The sequence below is a fragment of the Nicotiana tomentosiformis genome, chromosome 8, assembly GCF_000390325.3.
Source record: "Nicotiana tomentosiformis chromosome 8, ASM39032v3, whole genome shotgun sequence".
In the NCBI taxonomy this organism is placed as follows: domain Eukaryota; kingdom Viridiplantae; phylum Streptophyta; class Magnoliopsida; order Solanales; family Solanaceae; genus Nicotiana; species Nicotiana tomentosiformis.
Window position 1 is genome coordinate 81,612,637 of NC_090819.1, and position 27,735 is coordinate 81,640,371.

Consider the following 27,735-nt stretch of genomic DNA (forward strand, 5'->3'; position numbering starts at 1 on the left):
CTTCATCGTTAACCCTACCCGATCAAGCCCTAGTTACTATCTACCAAAAATGGGTAGTACCGCCGCCAAATGGGGGTGCAAGTGAAGACAATGAACTTAAGTATCTTGTCGTTGTTTCTGAAGCTGATTAAGGAAGAATGTCGACAAACCCATTATTGATTACTTGAGCTAGAGGTTACTTTCAGAAAATCTGATGAGAAGGACTGAAATCCACCGTCGTGCACCTCGCTTCCTTTACTATAAAGATACTATATATAGAATATTTTGAGGGAGTACTCTTACGATGCTTAGGGGAAGATAAAGCACTCCAAGATTTGCAAGAAGCACATTCTGGGGTATGTGGGTCACACTAGTCTGGACCAAAGCTCCACTTCCATATAAAAAGGATGAGATATTATTGGCCAACGATGGTAAAAGATTTCTTGGACTATGCTCGAAGATGCAAGGCTTGCCAATTCCATACAAATTTTATTTATCAGCCTCCCGAAGTGTTGCACCCGACTGTGGCATCCTCACCTTTAGAAGCTTGGGGATTGGATATTATTGGACCACTATAAAATCCTCTGGTGGGCACCTATACATCTTGGCTACAACTGACTACTTTTCAAAATGGGCTAAAGTTGTTGCTCTTAAGGAAATAAGAAAGGAAAATATTGCAAGTTTCATCTGAGTAAACATAATCTATCGCTTTGACATTCCTCGTTACATAATAATGGATAATGGCAAACCATTCGACAATAAGTTGATGAACAAGATTTGTGATCTCTTTGTCTTCAAGCAACGTAACTCTTCGATGTACAATGCTACCGCCAATGGTCTAGCTGAGGCATTCAACAAAACTCTATGCAACTTGTTAAAGAAAGTTGTCTCCAAATCCAAACAAGATTGACATGACCGTATGGAAGAAGATATGTAGGAATATAGAACAACTCACCGCATACCAACATAAACAACCCCTTATTCACTTGTCTATGGAGTCGAAGCCGTTTTCCACTCGAGCGTTAAATTCCTTCATTACGATTAGCTATTTAAGAAGGGATCACTGATGAAGAAAATGTTCGACTTTGATTATCAGAGTTGGAGGATTTGGATGAGAAAAGTTTGGAAGCTCAACAGAGTCTTGAATGTTATCAAGCTCGATTGTCTCGTGCCTTTAATAAAACAGTTCGCCCGAGATCATTTCAAGTAGGAGATCATGTCCTTGCCATACGAAGACCCATTATTACTTGCCATAAACATGTAGGAAAGTTTCCTTTAAAATGTGATGGGTCATATGTCGTATAAGAAGCTTATTCAAGTGGGGCTTAGAAGATGGTTGATGCAGATGCATGAGAATCGGCCCCATCAATGGCAAGTTCTTAAAAAAGTATTATCCTTGAAGTTGCAATGCTTCTTGATGCACGAGCCTAAACCGCATGTTCCTATACTCCTGGACCGCAAGAGTATAAACTGTATACGACCCAATAAAATAAAATAAAATAAAATAAAAGTCTGCTAGGTTGAAAACCTTAAAAGAGGCGGCCTAGGCAAAAGTTAGGACATTTAAAAAAATATTCACCCATTCTGAACTACGGTATGACTTGATCCTCTTCACTGAGATACGTAGAGAGTTTAGAGTTTCATTCTAAGTTCAGTCGCATGAGTTAAAAAATAATATATCACCCCTAACACTATTCAAGTAAGGCATGATAGAATAAAATCTTCTTGTTGGCACCTAAACATAAGGCTTACATATATATTTTACCTTATCAAAAGGCTGATGGCTCATGTGGGCAAGTCCATTGGCTCAATAGTAGATTAGTATCTCCGAAAGGATGGTTATAGTCATCTTTGAAGGAGGCAAAATCTTAACGTTGAAATTTTAAGTCCGCTAGTTTTTGAGTGGAAGTCTTAAAAAGGTCTCCAAGTAGAGAAGTCGAATTTGTAAAATCCATCAAGTCTCCAATTAAAATAATTCTTGATTTAAAGGTGCTTCTATGTCAAGGTATCACCTTTTGGGGTAAAAGTGCTCAAAGCTGAAAATCCCAACGTAGCTAAATGCGAAGGCTTTATAAAGTATTACCTAGAACTATCCTAGAGGAATTCAATTTTAAATTTTTATATATCTTGAATTTTGAAGTCTAGTTTTCGATAAATCAAACGGTTCTTAATTTCGACATTTCTACAGTAAGATATGAATTGTTTGGTGAAGTTGCATAAATTTAAAATTGTCAACGTGTCGGAATCTAAAGTTAATTTTAAAATATTATCTGGGATGATTCTGAAGGTGTTTGATTGGAAATTTTGGATATGTACTAAATTTTGAAGTCTAATTTTCACGAAATTAAACGGTTTGTAATTTCGACATGTCTACACCAAGATATGATTTTTTTGGTGAGACCGCCCAATTCTAAAATTGTCAATATGGTGGAATCTAAAGTTGGCTTTAAAATATTATCTGAGACGATTATGAAGGTGTTTGATTGGTAATTTAGTATATTTCCTAGATTTTTAAGTCTAGTTTTCATGAAATTAAACGGTTTATAATTTTGACATGTCTACACAAAGATATGGATTTTTTGGTGAGACCGCGCAATTCTAAAATTGTCAACGTGGTGGAATATAAAGTTAGTTTTAAAATATTACCCGGGGCGATTATGAAAGTGTTTGATTCCGAATTTTGGATATGTCTTAGATTTTAAAGTGTAGTTTCTAAGAATCAAATGGCTCATATTTTTGACGTTCTCACATTGAGATATATACTTCCTACCACAAAGGTACTAAGATGATGAACAATATTATTTTCAAAGAAAAGGGAGGATGTATATTCAAATACAGAGAATTTCGAGATATGAACGACAACAATGTTTAAAATAAAGCCATGTTCTATTTTGTGGATGTCAATACATCATGCTAAGCAAGCAAATATTGATATTGAACCTCAAGAAAAAAAGGGAAAACATCAATGAAAACACGCAATATAAAATAAAACAGATGGAGTTTTCATTTCCAAGAATAGTCGCTAGTTGACCAAATGCAATAAAAAAAATAAGAGGCAAATAAAATACACTATATAGATTAATCCAAACATAACTTGTAATTGACCAGGTCTTTAAGGGTGGCCTCTAAGCGTTGTTTCTTCGTCTCCACGTCGTCCAAGTCATCACCAGTCACCAAGGAAACATAAGAACATCTACAGTACTCCTCTACAGCAGATGTGACTCTAGATTCAATCTCTTCAAGCTCTTTCTTGGTAGCTTGTTGGAGAGCTCTTAACTGTTTCGCTTTCTCCTTGGCCTCTTTGAGAGATTAACTGGTAGCAGACAATTTCTCGACCTTTTTCCCTTTTTCAGTCAAGACAAAATCAAGATGTTCCTTGGCTTTCAAAAATAACTCTAAGTCTTCAACGTCCACAACCTTATCAGAAAGAGTTGATCGTGCCTGGTCATATGAAGTGGCAAGCTCAAAGAAAGACGTTAATATGTCTTTTTAAAGGGGAAATATCCACACCCTTACTATCCATCTCCTCAAGAATCACTTGGATCTCGAATTGAAGAGAAGAAATATTGTTTGCAGTAAGGCCGGAGAGTTTGGCATGAATTTTATCCCAGACATTCAAGATGAAATCCTTGCGAAGAGTCAAGACAACCTTTTTTCCATCAAATATAGACATTGTTGGTGCTGATGGTTGGTAAAAATTAGGCCCCGATTTTGCTCCATGATTAGGAATCAAAGTCTCCTCTAGGTATGACTTAGATGTTGGAAGTGATTTCCTCGAGTCTAGCTCTACCACAGATTCACTATTACGTTGTGGCTTGCTTTGATGTGACGCTATCAAATAACCGTTTGGCTGCATAGAAAAAGACAGACAGTTAGTGAAGTTACTTGAATATTATAAAATAATATGAAAGTGTTGATCATTACCTCTTTAATATCCGTCAAAGTCCTTGAAGAAATTTATTCTTGGGCTTGAACTTGATTTCTTGGACTTGGACTTGATTACTTAAAGCTTGTAGAGAAATTTGCGTCTTTTGATCCACGAGCTCTCTCTTGCTTCTTGTTATGACTTCTGATGTCTTTTTTGAGTTATGAAGACCCCTGTTTATAGTTGTGGAAGAGAAGAGTTATCATGAGAACAAACCCTTTTCGACCAATTAGAGTGAAGCATGACAATACCGCATTTGTTTGGCCTGAACATATCACTTGCACATGTGTAGATTCATTGACCTTTTAATTTGACTTGGCATGCCTTATCATTTTTGACACGTGCCTTGATACTATTGGTTCTTTTATTTGACTTAGTGTGCCACGTCATTTGACATGTGACACCAAACTGGGCCTCTAGGAAAATGACATCTTGGGCTTAATGAAGTGGGATTATCACTTGTAGCCCAAATAAATGGGCTAGCCCAATGGATTTAGACTTATTTATTAATCATATATATTGGACTTATATAATTAATCCAATTATATTAGCACAATAAATTTATTTGAACTAATATATCTTAAATTTAAAATAAAGTTTAAATTATTTTATGAATTTAATTCTAATAAAATTTCCATGCCCACGCCCAGATATTTCAATTAAATATCCAGAATTCTTCCTTTGCCGCAAAAAAAGGCGTAATATGCCAACACAACGCCATGTAGTCACATACAGGAGTAGATTTGAGTGAACTCAATAAGTTCTGCTCAAAACAAATATTTGTGTTAAAATTTTATTAAATATGTATAAATTTTAAATTTAGAATCCACTTATTAGTACTTAAAGTCACCATTCTAAAATTCAAAACCCATAAAGTTGAAATTCTAACTCCGTCTCTGATCACGTATAAGAACGATTGATTGAAGATGCCATGTCGACCTTCCTTCAAATGAAATTAGTTTAAAGGAAACTTTAATTGTTTTTGTTTTTCCTATTTTATCCTCATTAATGTTCATAAAATGGGGTTTCTTTTATGATTTTACAAGGAAATAAAGAAATTAGATGCAAATCATTGAAAAAACTAAAAAAAGAAGAAGACGGCGCAAATGATAAAAGAGAGCACATGTTGGGAGTGCAAATCGCAAATGACTCCAACTTATCCGACAATGTCAAAATTAAGTACTTTTTTGAACTTAGAATTAAACCACATTATAATTATAAGAAATACAACAAACTAACACCAATGCTGCTGCTTTCAAGATCTCTCTCTCTCTCTATCCCTATGGGTGAGCTCCCTGCATTTGATTGAAATACAAATAATATATAAGCAGTGGAACTATTCTAAACTTTCAAGATGCCAAATAATAAGAGAGAAAAAGGGGCTAGTCACATACTTAAGAAAAAATAAAATAAAAAGAGCTAGTAAAAAAAAAGGATTTTACGATCAAATTTTCTAAAAATGCAGGAGTAATATTAATAGTGCACATACCAATGGTAGCCCTTTCTTCCAAGAATAGTGATGGCTTGAAAAAGTTACCATATGCTTCTGACCAACTTTTCAGACGTTTATATATGTATTCTGCTCCAATTGAATCTGCCCAATACATGATACCACCCCTGCAAACGCAAAGTAGAAGCTAATACTATACTTATAAGTTTGAGTTGAGGGTCTTTGCAGTTGCATGCGTGTTAACAGAGATAGAAGTTTAGTAAATAGTAGCTAGCCTGAAATGATCCTATTCCGGAATGTCTTACTTTCTAAGGTAGCAATTAGACAAGCTGGGTTGCTATACCTGGTATGACCGTTCTAAGATGATAGTAGCTTCTACTCTATCTACAGGAGACAGTAGGTGCTGAGCCTCATCATTCAAAATGTTGGTGCATGAGTGTCAAAGAGTCCTACTTTGAATCGTTCCGACAACACATTATGAAGAGCTAATACAATCATACCTCTCTGAAGGGAATTTCATCCCGTGGACCGAAGCAATATCAAGGTCTGATGCTCTCAGAACAACTCCTTCCTCAATAACTCGGAAAGAAGAGCATTTCCACTATTTCTTATAATTCACCAAACATGTCGGCATGCTCAGTGAAATAAGACAGGCAAAAATATAATTAATTTCCCTGTCAAAATGCTTCATGAAATTCAAGAACGAATAACATATCAAAATTACGGAAAGTTCCACATAACGATACATGCCATGAGAAAAAAATTATTACAGTAACAAAAAAAACATAAGAAACATTTTACCTCTCCCCCAGGTATAATGCTCACAAGTCTCCTCCACTCTTGAACCACTTTCAGCACAGACGGATTGGGTTCAGGACTCTTTCCCTTCTTGTATAAGTAGTAGCCTCTTCCGTCCTTCTTGCCTGCATTTTTAAAATTAGTTTTTCCAAATCAATAGCCAATAGGTAGGTCATAGGAATACATCCACAGAAAAAAGAGAAAAAAGAACACCTTGCTCACAAAAATTGTTTCCTCACAATATGACTAAAATTAATTATCACGAGTAAAACTATAGCAATTTTGATGAATTCCTTGTTTGCATTATTATGAAACAATAGAAATTTATATGCAAGACATAATATATCTGTTGAGGTTTTTTTTTTTAAGATGAAATATTCTTAAAATGAGAGTGAATGGGAAATGGAGGGAAAATGAAATTTTGAGTAAAATTTTAAGTTTCCCTCTTGACAATGAGACATTGTCCCATATTGGAAGAGGAAGACATTTTTGGTGGGTATATATATAATTGCTCTTCTTGTAGCTCTTAAAGAGTTAAGAAGAAAGCAAGCCTCGCGCCGTCGTCGTCGTCGCTCGGCTCGGCTTCGGCTTCGATCAAATGATTGATTGATTAATTTTTTAGACCAAATTTATTTGTTAATAGTAAATATTAACGTAAGATTATCCGCATTTGTAACGGATATTTTTCAATCCGTGTATTGACCATTTGGCAGCCGCCTAATGCTCTTCCCACCATGAAGTGCTTGCTCCACAAACATGAAGTGCTTGTTCCACAAACATGTAATGCTTGCTCCACCATGGAGGGTGGACGATTGGTCTTCTTCAACATTTTGCTGCTATATATATGTGCAGCAGATGTTGAAGAAAAACACACAACACACAATTCGCTCACAAATTGGCTATACATTTGCACTCCTTCCTCTCAGCATTTCCATATGATTTTCTGAGTTTATACTCATTCGTTATGCATTGTTTTTAACTTCAAACAAAGCAACTGTAAGTGTGATTTGCTACCGAACTTTGTGTTCGCTGAAACACTGGGGTTTGAAGTACCGCTACACCAGTGTGTTATTCGTTCTATCCTGGGAGGAAATAATCCATTACCTTGGGTACTAGGAGGGGATTAAATTCCTTAAGGAAACACTGTGAATTCAGTGGGCTCGAATTTATTATTGTTTCATTACGTTAACTTATATTTTGCAGAATTATTATTTACAAATACAGCAATATTGACGGGAATAACAATATCATCCATGCCTGTATGGCCATTTTACATCATAAGCTGAAGTAATGGAGACTGGAAAGTGCGATCTGGAAATGCTGCAGCGAACCCCTTGACTGCTGCCAGAAATACATTATATCCAGACAAGTCAAAAAGCCTGCAGAATCACAACTAGCAATTATAATGTTATCATATTTCAAATGCAAATATTCTGTAAAACCATCGGATGTGTCATTACTGCTTCATACATCCTTTAAGCAAACACTCAATTCACAGTATCCCAAGATTAATTTAACATTTCTAAAACTTTTAAGCTGCTTACAAAAGAATATTAGAGAACATAGATCAATAATTTTTAAGCGAACACATAAGAAATAGAATCAGGAGAGAGGATATTACTGAAAAGGTCCAATGCGCATGCCAAATTCAGTGATTACTCGATCGACTCTGAAAACATCAACCCCCAGATTTGCCAACATGTCAGCTCCTTGCATGTATGGGAAAAATGTCCGGTTGACAGCAAAACCAGTGCAGTTTTTTACCACTATAGGAACCTTTTGGATGATCTTAGCAAATTTAAGAACGTCTAGTGTTACTTGTTTAGAGGTATTTTCCGTTTGTACAATTTCCAAGAGCGGCATCACATGAGCAGGGCTGTAGAAGTAGATAAGTCAAGAAATTCAGCATAAACATAAGGAATCAAATGTGCTCTGCAGATAAACTCAAGGACTTAATCTGAAAACTATATTTGAATAGCATATCAAAAGACAATTTAGAAGCACAAACTATTTTCCTCTTCGACCATTCAACAAAACTGAGCAGTGAATAAAAGATATCTTTACAACATGCATGTGTTCTCGTATACTCCATTCAGATTTTCTGCTCAATACTAAGTAACCTTTTCCTGATACTCAGAATAAATAAGTAACTAAAAGACCTGAATAAATGTGTGCCCACAATGCGATCCTGAGCTTTCGTCCTTGCTCCAATCACATTAAGATCAATGGTAGATGTATTTGACGCCAAGATGCAGTGAGGCGGACAGATCTTCTCAATTTCTTCAAAAACTGATTGTTTCAACAACGTGTCCTCATTTACCGCCTGATAGAGAATAGAAGAAAGATGAAATCTTTCCACAATTATACTGATTTTACACCAGTATGTAGCATTGCAGATATTTTAAATTGAGTTAGAGAGAGCTATATGCAGAATAAATACAGAAATGGTTATTACTCAAGGCATTTAGGACAAAGATGCGTTGATGTGAAGTTAAATGTATAGTATGGATCCGATGATTAACCTCGATAACCATGTCTACATCTCTAAATTCTTCATAGTCTACAACACCTTTGAGGAGGGAAAAAGCTTTCTTCATTTTCTTCTCTACCAAATGTCCTCCTTTTACGAGGCTGTGGAGATTCACTGGTACACAAATTATATGCATCAGAAATAGTCTGATGCTCTACAATAAAAGTGTCATGGGCTGCTTTCCATCATCGACCCATGACCCCTTGGACGCGCCCCGTGGCGTCCCGGCAAGCCTCCCAACGCCTAGCGCCACGGTCGGCCCCGTGGTCTCGGCAGCGCCAAGTGACAAGCGAGCATGCGCCTCTGTCGCCCCACCGATAATCAATGCCAGCGCCCAGCGGCTGGCCAATGCCATCAGTGCCGCGCGCACCGACAATGCCGCGTGCCCAAATCATTATGTTGCCGTCAGCACCGCACACCCAGACAGTGCCCCGCGCACAGACCCAATGCCAAGCACCAGCGCCCCGCCGCTGGCAGATTCAAATAGTGCCGCGCGCGCCCACAGCAAAGCGCGCGCAGACCCTGCTGCTCAAGACAAAGTTGCTGCCATCGGACTTGCTTCCATAGAAGACTAAGTCCTTTTCATTGTAATTATAGAGTAGTTTTACTTCATTCATTTTCAGTGTGCTTCTACAGCTTTCTTAGGTCAACTCATGTAACTTTGGTTTATTTTTTTAAGCATTATTAAGGGGGACCAAAGCATTCAAACATTCAAGCATTCAAACAATTCTCTGTACTGGTGTCTCCCCCCCGGCACCGCATTTCATCTTGTAATAGCTTTCATCATCATCAATACAATCAATCAGCTTTCATCATCAATTGCTCATTTTCCGCTGCTCAATTGCTCACGACATTAGTTTTCCCGTACGGCACTGACAATCTAGTCTAGCGTACGGCGAGGGCCTCAGTTGGCGCATAGCAACCACACTGACATCGGTTGCTTAGCCTTACGTCGCCCTTCCAAGGAACTTCAGGAAGGCGCCGCGTAACAGTTGGTATCAGAGCCTAGGCTCGACATCGGACGAGGGAACTCATTGGCATCATCATCACCATTTCTGACCATGGTGAATCACGGGGATCGCATCACGACCCTAGAAGAGACGGTTGACGCATTACGGCCCATCGTGGATACGTTGCCTGATCTAAAAACCAGCCTAGTGCAAAGGTTGGACGACCTGGACCGTAGAATGCGGTAGGCCGAAAATGAGATAGCAAACATCAGTCAAGACTCTGAAGAAGACCGGCAAACGGCTGCCGTCGAGGCAACCAAAATTCATGGCTAATTCGAGGACCTCCAACAGGAGCGTGCCGAGGATTTAGCCCATCGGGAATTAGAGGCAGACAAACTGACAGTCATGCAGCAAACCATAGACAACTTGACAGGCCAGCTCAATGTTGTCAATGTTGCACTACAAAGCCTGCTCAAAGGAGGCGAAAACCACATCAGGGGTGCCATGAACATTGCCCCCATTCCACAAAAGCTGAAAATTCCGGAGCCCAAGCCATACAACGGAGCCCGAGATGCTAAAGAAGTGGAAAACTTCATCTTCGACATCGAACAATACTTCGATGCCGTTGGACATTTGGAAGAATCCAAAAAGGTAGCAACTGCTGCCATGTATCTTCAAGGCGATGCAAAACTCTGGTGGCGAGTCAAATACGAAGCCATCAGGGCCGGTGAAGATACTCTCCAGACATGGGCAGAACTGAAGGCCGCCATACGCCTGCAGTTCTTCCCCGAAAATGTGGAATACAATGCACGGAGAAAGTTGCGTGAACTCCGCCACACCAGGTCGGTGCGGGACTACGTGCGTGAATTCTCCGCACTCATGCTAAACATACGGGATATGGGGGACAAAGACAAACTGTTCGCATTCATAGAAGGTTTGAAACCTCATGCTCATATGGAACTGCAAAGACAACGGGTAGATACCCTGGCCAAGGCCATTCAAGCTGCAGAGTGCCTTGGGGATTATCAGTTGGAAACTCAGAAGGATAGGCCCCAGCCGCCTGTCCGAGGGGGATACAACGGGAGCCAACCTAGCAACGGTGGCCCCAACAGAAACGGAGGAGATCGAGGTACATCCAAATCCAAGACTCCTTCCTCAAGCAGTAACACTACTGCATCATTCAACAACCATCAGGGGAGAAAGCCCCCATCAGAATGCCGTCATTGCGGCGGGGAACATTGGAACAATCAATGCCCCAATACACAAGTCAATGCTCAACAAACTGTTGATGATGACGAGTCAGATGTCGACGACTCAGACGACACCGATCCAGTAGGTGCCTTCAATGCATTTGTCGGCTCCATTCATGATACCTTGGCGGGAACCAGTGCTGGTAACCCCAAGAAGAAGGCATTCCCAATCGACAAGAAAGGGAAAGGAAAAGCGGATGAGAGGCCTCTCGCATCACAAAAGAGGACCTTAATGTTCGTTGACATGAAAGTAAACGGCAGACCCATTCGGGCATTGATAGACACGGGTGCTAGCCACAACTACCTGGCCTCAACTCAGGTGCAACGCCTCGGTCTAGCAGTGCAAAAATGCAAGGGTCGTGTCAAGGCTATCAACTCTCCATCTCAGCAAGTGAGTGGAATAGCCAAAGAAGCGCCAATCTAGCTTGGCCCATACAAGGGAATATTCGACCTACGCATAGCTATCATCGATGACTTCAAACTGATAGTGGGATTGAAATTCCTCAGGCAGACCAACACCATCCCGGTACCATATGCCAACATGCTCCTAATGATGGGAGACAACGGGGCCAAACCCCACACCATACCGTGCATATCCAAGAAGATGGCCGCTGGAAACATCACGGCCATGCAGTTTAAGGAGGGAACCAACAGACCTGAACCCACAGTTCCGACTGCCCTCAACATCATCAAACATGCATCACCTCATCGGGGTCCAACAGCTCATGGCGCCCCTCATTGTGTGAAGACTTGTCAAGTATTCCCAAAGGACAAGTCGGATCACCCAGCACAAGCGGGACTCTTGGAGCCGCTACCTGTCCCACAGAGACCTTGGGAAAGCATTTCCCTGAATTTCATCACAGGATTACCCAAGGTCGGAAATCATGCAACCATCATGGTGGTAGTAGACCAGTTTTCCAAGTATGCTACCTTCATCGCAGCCCTACAGAACATGTCGGCAGAAGAAACAGCTCGACTCTTCTTCTCCCATGTTGTCAAACATTGGGGTATGCCTAACAACATCATCAGTGACTGCGACCCACGCTTCACTAGCAAGTTTTGGACCCAACTCTTCAGTTGCCTCGGATCCAAATTGAGTTATAACTCAAGCCATCATCATCAGCAAACACATGATCAAACAGACCGGTTCAATGACATGCTGGAGGAATATCTCCGCCACTTTGCTACCGGGTCACAAACACATTGGGTGAAGCTTCTGGATGCTGCTCAGCTGTGTTTCAATTCACAAAAGTGCGCCCATACAAACAAAAGCGCTTTTGAAATTGTTACCGGACAGCAACCGCTACTCCCACATAATGTGAATGCACCAAACATACCATCATCTCATCGAGCTGCCAGTTTCTCTACAGAATGGGAACAAACTTTGAAGATAGTGCGGAACTATCTTGTCAGGGCCCAAGACAGGGCAACGAGGCATGCCGAACAAAACCGTCGCTTTGCCCAACATCAAGCAGGGGACAAAGTGATGGTAAGAACCCCGAGGCGGAACTTGTTTGCAAAGAGGACCCAAGATCCTCGCCTATTGCCAAGCTACATCGGGCCTTTTTCCATTGAAAGGCGCATCGGGAAATCCACATACCAGCTGAACACACCAGCCTGGTGGAAAATCCATCCAGTCTTCCATGTCAGCCGCCTCAGGCCAGTTCAGAAATGCATGGAAGATCATTCAGAAAGACATCTCACAGCACCGAGGGGAACAGACCTCCCAGCCATCAAGAGCCTGACCAATCATCATCATCCTGCAGGTAAGGCTCCGAGGACGTCGCCAACTCAGGTGGGGGAGAATGTCATGGGCTGCTTTCCATCATCGACCCATGACCCCTTGGACGCGCCCCGTGGCGTCCCGGCAAGCCTCCCAACGCCTAGCGCCACAGTCGGCCCCGTGGTCTCGGCAGCGCCAAGTGACAAGCGAGCATGCGCCTCTGTCGCCCCACCGATAATCAATGCCAGCGCCCAGCGGCTGGCCAATGCCATCAGTGCCGCACGCACCGACAATGCCGCGTGCCCAAATCATCATGTTGCCATCAGCGCCGCACACCCAGACAGTGCCCCGCGCGCAGACCCAATGCCAAGCACCAGCGCCCAGCCGCTGGCAGATCCAAATAGTGCCGCGCGCGCCCACAGCAATGCGCGCGCAGACCCTGCTGCTCAAGACAAAGTTGCTGCCATCGGACTTGCTTCCATAGAAGACTAAGTCCTTTTCATTGTAATTATAGAGTAGTTTTACTTCATTCATTTTCAGTGTGCTTCTACAGCTTTCTTAGGTCAACTCATGTAACTTTGGTTTATTTTTTTTAAGCATTATTAAGGGGGACCAAAGCATTCAAACATTCAAGCATTCAAATAATTCTCTGTACTGGTGTCTTCCCCCCCCCGACACCGCATTTCATCTTGTAATAGCTTTCATCATCATCAATATAATCATCAGCTTTCATCATCAATTGCTCATTTTCCGCTGCTCAATTGCTCACGACATTGGTTTTCCCGTACGGCACTGACAATCTAGTCTAGCGTACGGCGAGGGCCTCAGTTGGCGCATAGCAACCGCACTGACATCGGTTGCTTAGCCTTACGTCGCCCTTCCAAGGAACTTCAGGAAGGCGCCGCGTAACAGGTGTGTAACATTTGATATTGTTTCTCCGTTTTTCCTATTAGGTCACTAACATGTTCCTTCTACCACAGACTATGCATAGATATCACATTCTTGTAATTCTCATATACAAAGGAGAAACAGAGAAGAGAGCAGTAAAAAATATATTAAAGCTTCTGCTCCAATACCCCTAAGATGCTTCAGGAATCAGGATAAATGAGCAAACAAAACAAATGGAAATGTATTCTCGACTTGACTAAGTCCTGATTGAAATCCGAAATTAGTGGTTGCTACTCCCCTATATCCAATCTAAGGCTTTCTAAATATTGACAGTGTACAATGAGATTCACACTGCTTAAATCTTGAGAGCCTCAAATCTTTGTTCTGATACTCTGAACAGCAGGGGCATCTCAACGGTCTTTGTGGCCTAAAGCCAAAACATATTAAAAGGCCCTTTAATTTCTTTTATAAAATCCGTATAATAATGAGATACAAAGCAAACTCCTAGGACTTTATTTTGGCCTAGTGGTAAGTGTACAATGCGTGATGTGTAAATTAGGAGCACGCCACGGTTTGGAACTCTATCGTAAATGAAAATATGTCATTAATTAAGTGGAGGAAGGTAGAGGGGGCACATCGATAATCTGTCGACTTTCAAACCTTGCACCCCATTGCACTTGGGGATTTCTCTCAAAAAGATGAACCAAAAAAATCCTTTCTAATGGATGGATCAATAAAATATGGTGAAAAGAAATAACCAATACATGAGTTTTCTTTTAGGAGAAAAAAATTAGATTTGATAACGATACGTTATTTAATTAAATGAGAGAAATTTATCGTTATTTATCACTCAACTATATAAATTTAATTAAAAGTTTTAAGATATTTTATTAATAATAATTACATAAAATATATGTGACACGTAGTAGTACTTAAAATTGGGGCCCTTAATATTATAGGGGCCTAAGGCAATGGCTTCACTTGCCTTACTCTTAGGCCGCCCCTGCTGAATAGTCGAAGTCGGAGATATGTACTGATCACGCCCAACTATGCCTTATAAAAAGGACTAAGCGGTTGTTGCAAAAATATTTCGGCTAATAAGTCCGGAGTCGAATCCCACAGAGAACTAAGGCTTAGCTACAGTTGTTCAATATTGCAAAGAAACACAAGTTCAAATAATTTTCTAGTTATAAAGATTTAATTTTTATTTCTACTAATTAACTAGCAAATATTATAAAGCAATACAATTATCAACTAACATGGATGAAATTCTATACAAGACTAAGGAGGTCTAGAGTTGTATTTTTCCCTATTGTCGGAATCTTTTCCGCTATGTTTTCTACAAATTTTTCTAAGTCTTCTCTATCGACCATGAGCACTCTAACTGTCGTAACTCTCTCCCGAGTAATTACCACAATTTACAAGATATATTCTCTCGAATTACGCTAGCTGGCATTAAGTACATCTCACTCAGATCGCACCAAGGTTTCGTTATCCCTAAACCCACCTTTAAACCTCTGTATTGATCCCTCATATACGTTTAGGAGTGATGTTGTTCAACAACTACCTAAATATGCACTCTCTCCCGAGTAATACATGCTAAATAGGCACAGCTAATTGAGAGCCCTTCAATCAACCACAAGAATAATATAGTTGAACAAATAGAGAAAATACTACGGCAAATCTATATTAACATAACAAGAAAATCATCCTTCAATAGGTTCCATCAAAACCCTAGATTAGAAAGTTGGCTACTCATACTCATAGCAACAATATCCCAAATATTTTGCATAATTAAAATAGAGTAAAGATGAAAAGATGTAGAAATAATGATTCTAACTTCAAGGAGTGATTCCACCAGCTCTTCTTGCCTCTAGCTGCCCAAAAACGTGGCTGCTGATAGAAACCCCCTTCCAAGTGGTGTTTTAGGTCTATTTATATGTGTAGAAGAAACCCTAAACGTGTGGCCCGGGTCCTAGTCAAACCCGGAACGAATTAAGTCTTCAAAACTCGGATTGGACCTAGCGTCAGGCCTGGCGTCGCCAGCCTAACGCCTGGAATTTGGCTGGCCTCGCCAGGCTAAAGCCTAGTCCAGCCTGGCCTTAGGCTGGCCTCGCCAGGCTAAAGCCTGGTCTCTCCTTTTCATTGTTTTCGAGCACACTTTCAACATTTAAGTATCCCTTTTGCTCTACTTTCATCTCCAATTCATCTACACATAAAATAGACTCCTTTATGCACAAATAAAGTGTAATTTATCATTAAAGCATATAAAATGCAAGGCACATAATGTATGAAACTATGGAATTATAGACACACATCATGTACACTAGAGTAAATATTTATTCAATTTCAGGTACCAATACACATTGTGTAGTTGGTCTTTGTGTCTCATAAACCCTACTAATCTAGTTTCACTATTACCATGCAACTTACGTATATATAATTTTGACCGTTCACCACTCAATCTTCATTCCCTCCTAGGGATCGGACAAAGGAAAAATTCATGACATTGCCTTCTAGTTTTGCATCATATCCCACCTTGTGAATGAAATTGTAACAATATGTACTGCTTATTCTGTTCCCATTTTCTATACTTGCTTACATTTTTCACTTCAATTTGTTAACAGAAAAGCTTTTCACTTTGCCTATCAAAGAGTGTAAATTTCCAAACTTATATCTCCGTAATTCGAAAATGACATTCAGAAACGTACCTTCTATTGATTTAAGTGACTTTTGCAGACAGTCATAATCAATTTCTTTCAGAATGACTTGTACAGAACTGAGTATAAGAGCTGTGGCAATACCAGAGCCCATTAAACCACCACCTATAACAGCAACCTTCTCTATCTTCTGGTGTTTAAGCTGACAATCAGTAATGCATGGTACCTGTACACCGTAGAACTTCCAGTTACTTCAAAGAATGACCAAGTAAAACAACGTGTGGTAGTAGTTCTTAAATGGGTGTGGCCTACCAACATTAAGATGCTAACGGCATTTGTGGGATGTATAATCAAGAGTTGCATGCAATATATAGTACTTTTTAGAAGACAAACAAGTGTACATATCTGTAAAAGTCAGTCACTTTTGGAAGATGCATATACACTTACTGCTTGTTTAGACGGTTGTTACATATCGTTTCATAATGTATTGCATTGTATTGTACTGTATTGTTTGATGAATACAATATTTGGATAGATTGTATCGTTTGTCATCGTTTCATGATATCGCGTACCAGCAATATGAAGAATAAACATGCAATATTATAATGAAAAATTATGATACGGTGTAGAATTATTATATAAAAAGATAGGAAAGAGGATAAAATAAAATAATTTAACAATAATGAAGGGCGAGATGAGAGAAAAAGACTAGGTAACGACGCGATTACATCAAATCAGTCGTTACATAAAGTGGCATATTTCGTTGTTACGTAACGATAGATTTAACGATACGATACAATAAAATTTAAGTAACAATCAAAACAAACATCATAATTAAAGTGACAATACGATACAATACAATAGGTAACAACCATCCAAACAAGCTGTTAACCTCCAGCCTCTAAATACAATGAATTTATTAAAAAAGTTACCCTCTGTAGAAATTAATGGAATAAATTTAGCAACTAAATAAATTTCAATTTATGTCCTGTACATAGGACTTCCCTTTCTCTTAAATTTTGAGCAGGTTAATTAGAGTTCTAAAGAGCATATATATTAGGTGAGTCAACTCTAACCATGAAATTGCAGTGCTTATACATTGTACCTTTGATGTTGCTCGTTCAGCAAAATATACATGAAGCAGAGCTCTAGCAGATTTTGAGAGGACTAAAATGATGCCCTCTTCAATCACATCGAGGCAGGCTTTATAATGAGGCATACTTGGAGATGTCTTCAAAATCTTTTGCCTAGCAGTTTCCAGGATAGCAGATGACTCGCGTATAGGTTCAATTTTATCTGTCCTTTGAAGTGTATTAAGACGGGTTTGCCGTCCTTCTGCAATATCTAATGCCCAGAGACGAGAAACTGTTAAGAGGTCTTCGGAAGATACAACATCATTGATAAGTCCCAAGTCCTTCCCTTCTTCAGAGGTAATGATCTTGGATGACTGTCACGTGGTAATAACCAGTTTTAGCAAGAAGATAGGTGGAAAGGGAAAAGGACAACACCCAAGCGTTTAGACAATCTGTTAACTCCACTAAATAAGTTAATCAGTTCAAACATTAACTAAATGTTACAAGAAAAAGCTCTGTAAGAATGGAGTATCTCTTTTGCCAATTTCAACAGAAGTATATCAGCATCAATCCATTGATATTGTATTTATTATTCGGTCATTTAACACAGACTGTGATCCTTAAATTGAAGAAATTCTCATCTAATAGAGAGAAGTCCATGCATCTCACGAGGAACCTCGCTGCATTGGACTAATCAATTAATCAACAGAAACCATCTCCGCATGGAAATGTATACGATATGATAGGTACCTTTAAGCAAGAGAGAATCTGGCTTACCATCAACATATCAACGGCCTTTGATGTCCCAACAAGCCTTGGAAGACGCTGAGTGCCTTCGAACATATACATGACTTCATCAGGAAAATCAATGCATAATGGAACCGACAGCAAGCACTCAATTAACAAACACCAATTTAAAGAAGCAAGACATCATTACCTCCACAACCAGGAATAATTCCAAGCTTAAGTTCAGGTAGACCAAGCTCAGCCCTCGGCGTTGCAATTCTAGCACTGCACCCCTAGAAAAGATCAATGATATAAGAGTATCAGCCTTAAAACTGAATGCTACTAAAGTGTAAAACCATGAAGTTGAACAATACAATTTGAAAAAAAATAACAAACCATGGCCAACTCCAAGCCACCACCAAGGGCAAATCCTTGAATAGCAGCAACAGAAGGCTTCTTCCCATCTACAATAACCCAACATCAGGACAAATAAGTTATTGCAGAATATAACTATGTCGGTATGGAAAAAATAGGCAAATATCTTAGAAGGCACTAGTGATTATGATGTGTTAATACTTTCTATTATGTCAATCACAAGATCAACTGATGCATCCGGTAGAAGTGAGATATCCCCTGACATATCAAGCAACAAGATGGTCATTTTCAATTTAGAGCCTTATCATAAATTAGTACAAGAAAGTCTGAGTGACGATGGTACCGTTCTTTTGAACATTCTGAACTAGGTTGATGTCAAGACCACCACAGAATTTACCATCCCCTACAATGTTGGAAGAGAAATTTAATTTTCCAAGAGAGTTGCAAACCATAAAATCTACTAATACTGCTGAAATAGCGTATGCCACTAAAATTGTGTGCTTTGCCCAAATTAAAGATCTTGTTCTCAGAATGTACATAGTATAACACAATATTATCAATTTGGTCCAATGCATTAATTAAAAAACAACAGAAGATGTCCAAAAGTTGCTTCTTGAAGAAAAACTTTACCTTCAAACTTGGAGAATTGCTCCTGTTCACGAGTCAGATACCTATTTTTAAGTGAATAGAATCTTCATAATTTGTAACTGACCCTCACAACATGAATGATATATTTTTCCTTCTTTTACTACAAGCATTATCTCTTTAATTCACTTCTTCCTTTGTTAATACCAAGGAAGAACCAAAAACACCATCATAATGATTTACGTAATAATTATTGAATTTGTAAAAATCTTTTGATTTAGCAAATTATGATTCCTGTGAAAAGAAAATAAGCTGGTAATTCACTACTATTGAAGGGTGATAAGTTACAGAAAATTGTCACCACCTTATGCTAGCTGCACAACATTTTATCCAATTCCCATATTTGTCAAAAGTTTCAAGAACTTTTTCATTATCCGCTCTTGATCTTTTACCAGAGTGTAAGTTCCAGGGGCGGAGGCAAAACGCCAGCTACGAGTTCGGCCGAACCAATAGCTTTTTCTCAATGGATGAGTAGCAAAACATGATCTGTGGTTGAAGGTAAAGTTTTTCAATGGATTTGAGTTCAATGGATGAGTTCGAAAGACAGCCATAGAACTTTACCTTCACAAATCGAATAGAGTTTGTGAACAACTAACAATATAGGTATAGCAAATATAACATAAATTCTACCCAGTTTATATGATTTTGTGCTTGTTTAATTATTCATCAAACTCTACTAGATTGGCTTGACTTTGCATTATCTACAATTGACTTATCTGTTAAATTGTTCATCAAAGTTTACCGATTAGCATAATTTTTTTGTTTTGTTCAACAAAGTATTCTTCGAAATTGCAATTTTAATTTCAATCAAACCACCTCAAAGATGCTCAAAATAATTTTAAATTTGAAACAAAACCTCTAAATATCGGTAAAAATTTAGTCAAATAACATCAAATCAAAAAGATTCATTTTGCCTTCTTCAACACTTTCTAAGGAACAATTTGGAGTTTTAAAATTTTTAAAGTAAATCGCTAAATCGGTGTTTGAAACAAAAATATATGCACAAATTATAAATATTAAAATAATTTTAAGATTAATCGATCATTGACTTCCAATTTCTACCCCCAAACAGGAATTTAAAGCTTTTAATATTGAAGAATGATAAATGACTAAAAATGCACGTTTTTAGTATAGTTTCATATCATTGTTTGTGAGTTGCTGGAGATTAAATGTTTATAAACATAAAATATGCTCATTACATGTTTATTGTGTGTAAGAATGAGTTTGGATGGAAGTTGGCGAAAATTGGATGATTTAATGCAAAAAGAAGTTGAGAGGCAAGAGCTGGAAGCGTGCCACAATTGGTGCATTGCATGAAAGGTAGGCGTGAAATGACCTAGGAAATGAATCAAAACCAGTGAAGTATGACACTTTGGCACTGGACCTGGCATGGAAAGAAACAAAGAAGAAAAAAATATTTGAGAGCGTGCCTAGGGGTCGTGTGTTGCACCAACCCCCCAGCACGCGACTCAACTTTTTCCTTTGCGAATTAGGAGAGATCAAGGACGCCCCATATCAATCCTAGTTGATATAAATACATCATAAAACATCCTTTTGAAGGGAGAGACACTACTTTAGGGGTTAGATAACACCGGAGGCGAGAATACGCTAAGAGAAAGGAGGAAGATTCAACCTCAAGTTTTTCCTTTCTTCTTGCTATTTTTCATTGTTGGTTATGATTTTTAGTATTGTAATTTTACATACTATTATGAGTAGCTAATTTATTATCTAGAGTTTTGATGGAGCCTTTTGTAGTATGAATTCTTGTTACGTTTTAATATAATTTAGCTTTTGAATTTCTCTATTTGTTTAACTACGTGCTTATTTCAGTTGATTGAATGGCCATCGATTGACTGTGCCTATTTATTATATATTGCTTGAGAAAGTGTACATATTTAGGTAGTTGTGGAACAATGTCACTCCTAACATATGCGAGAACTCAATATAGCCGGTTTAAAAGTGGGATTAGAGATAACAAAGCTTTGACATGATCATACTGAGCGGTGAAAAAGTGCGAGCTAGTGTAATTCGAGAGAATATGACTAGTAAATTATTGTAGTTGCTCAAGAGAGAATTACGATGAGTCGAGTGCTCATGATCAGTAGAGAATACTTAGGCGAAATTGTAGGAGACATAGCGGGAAGGGTTCCGACAATTGGGGGAATTATAACTCTAGGCCTCCTTAATCTTGTATCCAACCCTTAGTATCTTTAGTTGTTAATTTACTACTTTAATTTATTAGTTAATTAGTTAGATATAAGAATCTTAATCTTTATAACTTAGAAATTTATTCGAGCTTGTCTTCTTAATGATATTGAGCAATTATAGTAAAACCTTAGTTCTCTGTGGGATTCGACTCTGGACTGTTAGACCGGATTATATTTGCAGCGTCCTCTTATCCTTTTTAGGACTAGAGTTGGGCGAGATCAAATTTTGGCACCATTGCCGGAGAACTAACTGTGTAGTTATAGCTGTATATATTGCTAGTTTTCAAGTTTGAACTTTTATTTTGTTTTGTTTTTTTAATTTAATTTTATTTTAGTTGTTGAATTGAGAAACATGACATCTTGGAATGATGGTAGTTTAGGTGTTCATAATTCTACTTTTGACCTTCATATATATTATGAAGGAAACCAACCGTGGCAGAATTATCAAAATGTTCCCGAGAGCAAGTTATGTGCACATACTCAATCTTATATATGGAATGTGTGTGATATGTGTGGTGATCAAGATAGTCACTTTTATGGTTGTGCTTATATATCTTATCTTCCCTCAACCCTTACTATGACGATTCTACTTTTTCTTGTGAAGTTAATAGAATAAAGAACCCAAGGATGATGACCTGAAAGAGATAAAAAAATATGCTAAGGTGCCTTGTGGAAAACAATAATGACACACAACTGCGGATACAAAGGCAAGAGGCAACTATTTGCAACTTGGAGGCTCAAGTGAGCCAACTAGTTGAAGCTTCTAATGCTCAACAAGCTAATATTATGGATAGTAGGTAGGAGCAGTGTGCATTAGAGACATAAATTAAGGTGCTAATGGAGGGGTCCAGAGTAGAACACCAACAATATATCCAACAAGAATTTAAGGATGCCGATGTTGAAGAAATAATACTAGAGTCAGCCAAGGACGTTGAGGACACAAATTTAGTTGATTCTAATATAATTTGTATCGAAGAGGCTGAAAATCTTAAAGTTCAAGTATTTGAGCATGTTGGACCTCATTCTAAATACTTCTCTAAATTGTGTTCAGATGGTGAAATGAGAATTTATCCTTATGAGCATAAAAAGGAGTCAAGGGAAGAGGTAGATGAGCCTTATATTTTGAAATTTTTAATGCCTTCTAGGCAAGGTAACACTCCTCAGGCGAGAGCCAAAAACTACATGAGAATTTATTTAATTTTTTGCTCGCAAGAATTTATACCGCCCCAAGAGCATAATCATAAGCTTGAATCAAAACTTGGAGTTCAATTCATAATCTTGAGGTGGAGGCATAAAGTGATTCACGTCGTGCTACGACGTTAAATCAGGTGCTTGTTGGGAGGCAACCCGACTTTACTACCTTTTTTATTATTTTTTATTTTTAATTGTATTTTTTTAGTATTATTTTTAGTTTTGTTGAAGTAGGAGCATAATAAGTAAATCCATTAGAAGGAAGCAAAATAAAGCAAGATGGCTGGAACTAAGTGTGGGATGCTCGCACAAAGGACCATACACGAGAGAAGTCTGAGTACCCCATGAGCTACTAATGCTATGGCCTTTGGCCTACCAGGGAGTTTTTTTTATCCTCTTATTATTTATGCTATGCATTAGGGACAATGCATAATTTTAAGTGTGGGGTGTGAAGACTTTTGGACAATTTCTTGTGCTATTTTATGTGTTAAAAAAAATCAATTATTTTTTAGGTAGAAATTATCCCCCTTGGTTTTTTTTATGGACATAGTTCTTTTTGAAAGGATGACTCTTTGAATCGGATAGAAATTATTTTAGGTAAAATTTTCAAAAAATAATAATTAGGCTTTTCCCTATGATGGACTTCGTAAATAGTTTTCTTGAGGGTTTTAAATCTAAAGAAAAATACAAAAAAGATTTTTTTTCAACTACTAATGGAATGGGAAGAACTTGAGTATCTATACATTTTGATATGTTTTATATTGGGGCTTAGAGTTGGAGCATTTGCGCTGAGTACTTTTTTCTTTATTCTTGTGAATATGCCTTGAGAGTATATGTGTTTTTTTACACTTAGGCTCGTCTATTGACTCATGTTGTTACTTCCTAGCGTTTGGATTATATGATGACCGTGCTAGTTGCTTTAACTTGAGAGTCGGGTATGAACCGTCCTGAGTGAGTCATGTGCATTGTGTGCGGTGAGAATTTGGTTATACTCTGTGCCATCCTTGTTAGTCTAGAACTTGCCCCTTGTGTGAGTCGAAGCGAAATGATTAAGTCTTGTGAGTTTAGGAAATGGTATAGACGTTTCTTTGATTGACCCTTGAGCCTATTTGCCTACCAGTAATAACATTATCTGTAGTCAGTCTTTTTGGGCATGTAGACCTTTTTCTTTGGCACCCACATTACGAGCCAACCCTTATTTTATTCTAAATAGTATCTTGTTCACTCTTTACCTCCGAAAGCACTTAAGTTGCTGAAAGATTAAAGAAAGAGATTGGGTAGCTTTTGAGTGGAACCATAGAAAGGCCGGCAATGTGCTTTTATGGGTAAAAGTCTTACTAGCCGGAAATACCAAATTACAGTAAGTGTGAAAAAAAGAAAAAGAAAACCAAAAGAAACAAAAAAATAAAATAAAAAAATGAATGACACCTCCCATATCTTTGTTTGAACTAGTGAGTATCTATATGTTGATGTGGTTAATGAAGAAAGACTTAAATATGTATGATTTCAAGGCAAAACATCGAATTAGTCACGACAAGAAGGTGCTTAAAAGTGAAGTGTGGTGTATTAAAGTGCTTATGAGGGTTAATCACTATTTTCCTATATATATATATCCTACCCGTCCCTTAGCCTACATTACAACCTATAAAGTTCTACTTGATCCTAGATTTTGCAAGCTTAAATTAGTTAAGTCTTATACAACAGACAAGTTTATGGTACGAAGTTGGGTGGCATACGAGTTTCATTGTGAGAGCGAGTGAATTCTTTCAATATTTGAGTCCTTAGATTATACTTGAACTTATATTTGAGTGTGTGGACTATTTATCTCTATGATTTCTTAGTGAAGGCACATGATTTGCGAAGGATTGGTAAAGTCCTTGATTTTTGAGTTGGCACAAGAAGCAAGTTATAGTATAGAATGTATTAGAGTCAATTGTTTAGGCTAGGATGTTAGAACAAATCACACAAATACTTTAAATAGTCTTGGCATTGGTCTAAAAATGAGGAAAGATGTCAATAGCCCTTATGCTAGGTTCTAAGCGTTGATATAAACTATTGTCATTGCTATGATGTTTGAGTATGTTTTGGAATTGTGTTACTTGTCGATGTGCTTAATTTTAAGTTGCTCTAGGACGAGCAAGAGTTTAAGTGTGGTGTGGTGATAAATGACTAAAAATGCATATTTTTAGTATAGTTTTATATAATTTTGTGTATGAGTTGCGGGAGATTACATATTTATAAACATAAAATATGCTCATTACATGTTTATTGTGTGTAGGAATGCGTTTGGATTGAAGTTGGCAAAAATTGGATGATTTAATGCAAAAAGAAGTTGAGAGGCAAGAGCTGGGAGCGTGCCACAATTGGTGCATTACATGAAAGTTAGGCGCGAAATGGCCTAGGAAATGGATCAAAACCAGTGAAGTATGGCACTAGACCTTGCACGTGAAAGAAACAAAGAAGAAAAAAATAGTTGGGAGCGTGCCTAGGGGTCGCCCCTTGCACCAACCCCAGCACGTGATTCAACTTTTCTTTTGCGAATTAGGAGAGATCAAGGACGCCCCACATCAACCCTAGTTGATATAAATATAAAATGTCCTTCTGAAGGGAGATACATTACTTTAGGGTTAGACAACACCTAAGGGGGCGAGAACACGCTAGGAGCAAGGAGAAAGATTCAACCACGAGTTTTTCCTTTCTTCTTCCTATTTTTCATTGTGGTTATGATTTTTAGTATTGTAATTTTACAACTATTATGAGTAGCTAATTTATTGTAACGACCCGGCCGATCGTTTTGAGTACTATAGCCCATTCCTCCATTTATTGTTTATTCTGTGCTCATTTATTATTATGTGACTTGCCGAGGTGTTTGTTTTGGTTCCGGGGATATTTCAGAATGATTTGGGACACTCAATCCCAAGGTTGGAAGCCTAAGTTGAAAGAGTTGACCGGATATTGACTTATTTCTGGATGACTCCAGAATAGAGTTTTGATGGTTCCGATAACTCCGTATGGTGATTTTGGACTTAGGAGTGTGTCCGAATATTGATTTGGAGGTCCGTCGATGATTTTGGCTTGAATTGGCGAAAGTTGGAAAAGTTAAAATTTGGAGAGTTGAGAAGTTTGACCGAGAGTTGACTTTATGGTTATCGGCCTCAGATTTTGGTTTCAAAAGTTGGAATAGGTCCATTGTATCATTTATAACTTGTGTACAAAATTTGATGTCGATCGGAGTTGGTTTGGTATGTTTAGGCAATAATTTTGGAAGTTAGAAGCTCATAAGTTCATTAGGCTTGAATCGATATGCGATTCATGGTTTTAGTGTTGTTTGATGTGATTTGAGGCTCCGAGCGATTTCGTATGATATTTTAGGACTTTTTGGTATGTTTGGTTGAGGTCCCGGGGGCCTCGGGTAGATTTCGGATGGTTAACAGATTGAAATTGGACTTAGAAGATTTGCTGAAGTTGCTGATGCCTGTGCTTCTAGTTTCCTTATATGCAATCACATGTGGAAGTCCGCGATCGTGAAGAGTTGTTTGGGCAACTGGTGAAAACTTTTCTATGCGATCACACGAATTGGTATGCGATCGCGGAGCTATGGTCAGTAGTACTACGCGAACGCGAGGGTTGTACCGCATTCGCGAAGAAGGAAGGAGGGGTGGCTTGAAGCCACGCATTTGTTCATCGCGATCGCGTACATATGAGTTTCTGTGCACCGCGTTCGTGGTTGTTTGTTCACATTTGTGAAGAGTAATTTGGAGGGATGTGATTTTTGTTCTTCGCGATCGCGAGGGACTTTCCGTGATCGCAAAGAGGAGCATCTGGGCAGAATATAAATTTCAAAAATGAGGGTTAGAATATTATTTCACATTTGGACTTTGGGAACTCGGATTCAGGCGATTCTTGGGGCGATTTTCAAGGAATTAATTGGGGTAAGTGATTCTAACTCGAATTTAGTTAATATATATCACACCTCTTTTTACCCACACAACCCTATTACGAGGTTGATGTCACGACCCAACTGGAGGGTCATGACTAGCACCCGGGCCATACTTGCCGAGCACCAACGTATATTTTATCTAACCTTCCTTATTATCTTTAAGGGCCAACAAGATCAATATAAATAGTAGACATGGATCATGAACATCCAACAATGAAAGATAATGTCATGAACATACATAACATGGGACGACAAGACTGTCAAGAAACTATATATAAGGTACGAGCTACCATGATGCCATGAAAGACTATACAACAAAAATCAGCCGACAAGGCATTCTAAACCATACATAAGTCGACACCTGTCTATGAGCCTCTAAAAGAACATAAATGCTACAACATTGCCGGAACAGGGCTCCGACATACCCATAATGTCTATAACAAAAATGCATACCAAGACCACGGCAAGTCCGGAGAAGGGATCTCGCCAATAACCGCTAAACTGGATAGCCTACTGTGATGGGGGAGCTGCGTCTACCCGTCTATCAGGACCTGCAGCACGACATGCAGCGTCCACAAATAAAAAGGACGTCAGTACGAATAAAGTACTGAGTATGTAAGGCAGGAAAGCATAAGTGAGAACAGTAATGTAAACAGGGATAGAGAATATACAACCTGTGACATCTGGGTACCTCTGAGGGCTACTGACATGAAATACATGATACATACATATATATATACATAAACTTTTAAAACATACGCCTTTGTGGGCATCACCATCATCATATCGTACCCGGCCGTAATAGGCTCGGTAAAACGTACCCGGCCATCATAGGGCTCGGTAGAATCGTACCCGGCCACGTGGAGCTCGGTAAAACCCAACTGATCAGTGGTTGCACAATAGGTGCCGTACCCGGCCGACTATAGCGCGGCTCGGTAGAGTAAAATAGATACATATATATGATGCATGCTGGACTCATTGGAATCACATTTTGAACCTTTCGGAGTGACGTAAGGTCGGTATCCTTCGTACACGTTATTAGGATTAACTCTTCATCAAGAATCTTATAAGAATCAGAAACTACCAACAACATTGATAATATAAGAATAAAAGAAGTAACATCAATATCAATCGTTTCATAAGAAGGGCAGCAATGTAAGTACTGCTAGCTTCTAAGAGTAGAGTATCTTTGGGAGCTCGTTCATTACATTATGTACAATCGGAGTCGTGCAAAAGAATGAAGGGGATATCCTCACATACCTTGTATATACTGCCCAACCTCAAGCTATGCAAATGTCACGACTCCTTAGTCTACCAATAAGATAAATGACACTATCATTATCGTTTAAGCGTCGTAACTATTATGTATCGACCACAACCTATTTTACGATGAAACGGACAGCACCTCCCCTATTTATATGACTT

The 27,735-nt window shown here is 38.7% G+C and overlaps 1 protein-coding gene across 1 annotated transcript; it reads right to left on the bottom strand.

Moving 5' to 3' along the window:
* Nucleotides 1–7,105: 7,105 nt before the first annotated feature.
* LOC104094882 (peroxisomal fatty acid beta-oxidation multifunctional protein AIM1-like) lies at nt 7,106–18,866 on the bottom strand. Its single transcript, XM_070183740.1, has 11 exons — nt 18,671–18,866; nt 18,529–18,585; nt 18,349–18,416; nt 18,164–18,245; nt 18,004–18,059; nt 17,259–17,600; nt 16,205–16,379; nt 8,675–8,796; nt 8,312–8,475; nt 7,774–8,028; nt 7,106–7,531 (listed from the first exon to the last, which is right to left on the bottom strand). The coding sequence occupies exons 1-11, from the start codon at nt 18,864–18,866 to the stop codon at nt 7,423–7,425; spliced, it is 1,626 nt and encodes a 541-aa protein (XP_070039841.1). The 3' UTR covers nt 7,106–7,422.
* Between the last annotated feature and the right edge of the window lie 8,869 nt (nt 18,867–27,735).

Bases quoted from the DNA above. Each gene is read 5' to 3' on its own strand.
- LOC104094882 (XM_070183740.1), bottom strand. From the start codon at position 18,866: ATGTACATTCTGAGAACAAGATCTTTAATTTGGGCAAAGCACACAATT. The intron at 16,380-17,258 runs GTACAATGTATA...TACGGTGTACAG, and splicing joins CTGAACGAGCAACATCAAAG to GTACCATGCATTACTGATTG. The intron at 8,476-8,674 runs GTTAATCATCGG...ATTCTCTATCAG, and splicing joins ATGTAGACATGGTTATCGAG to GCGGTAAATGAGGACACGTT.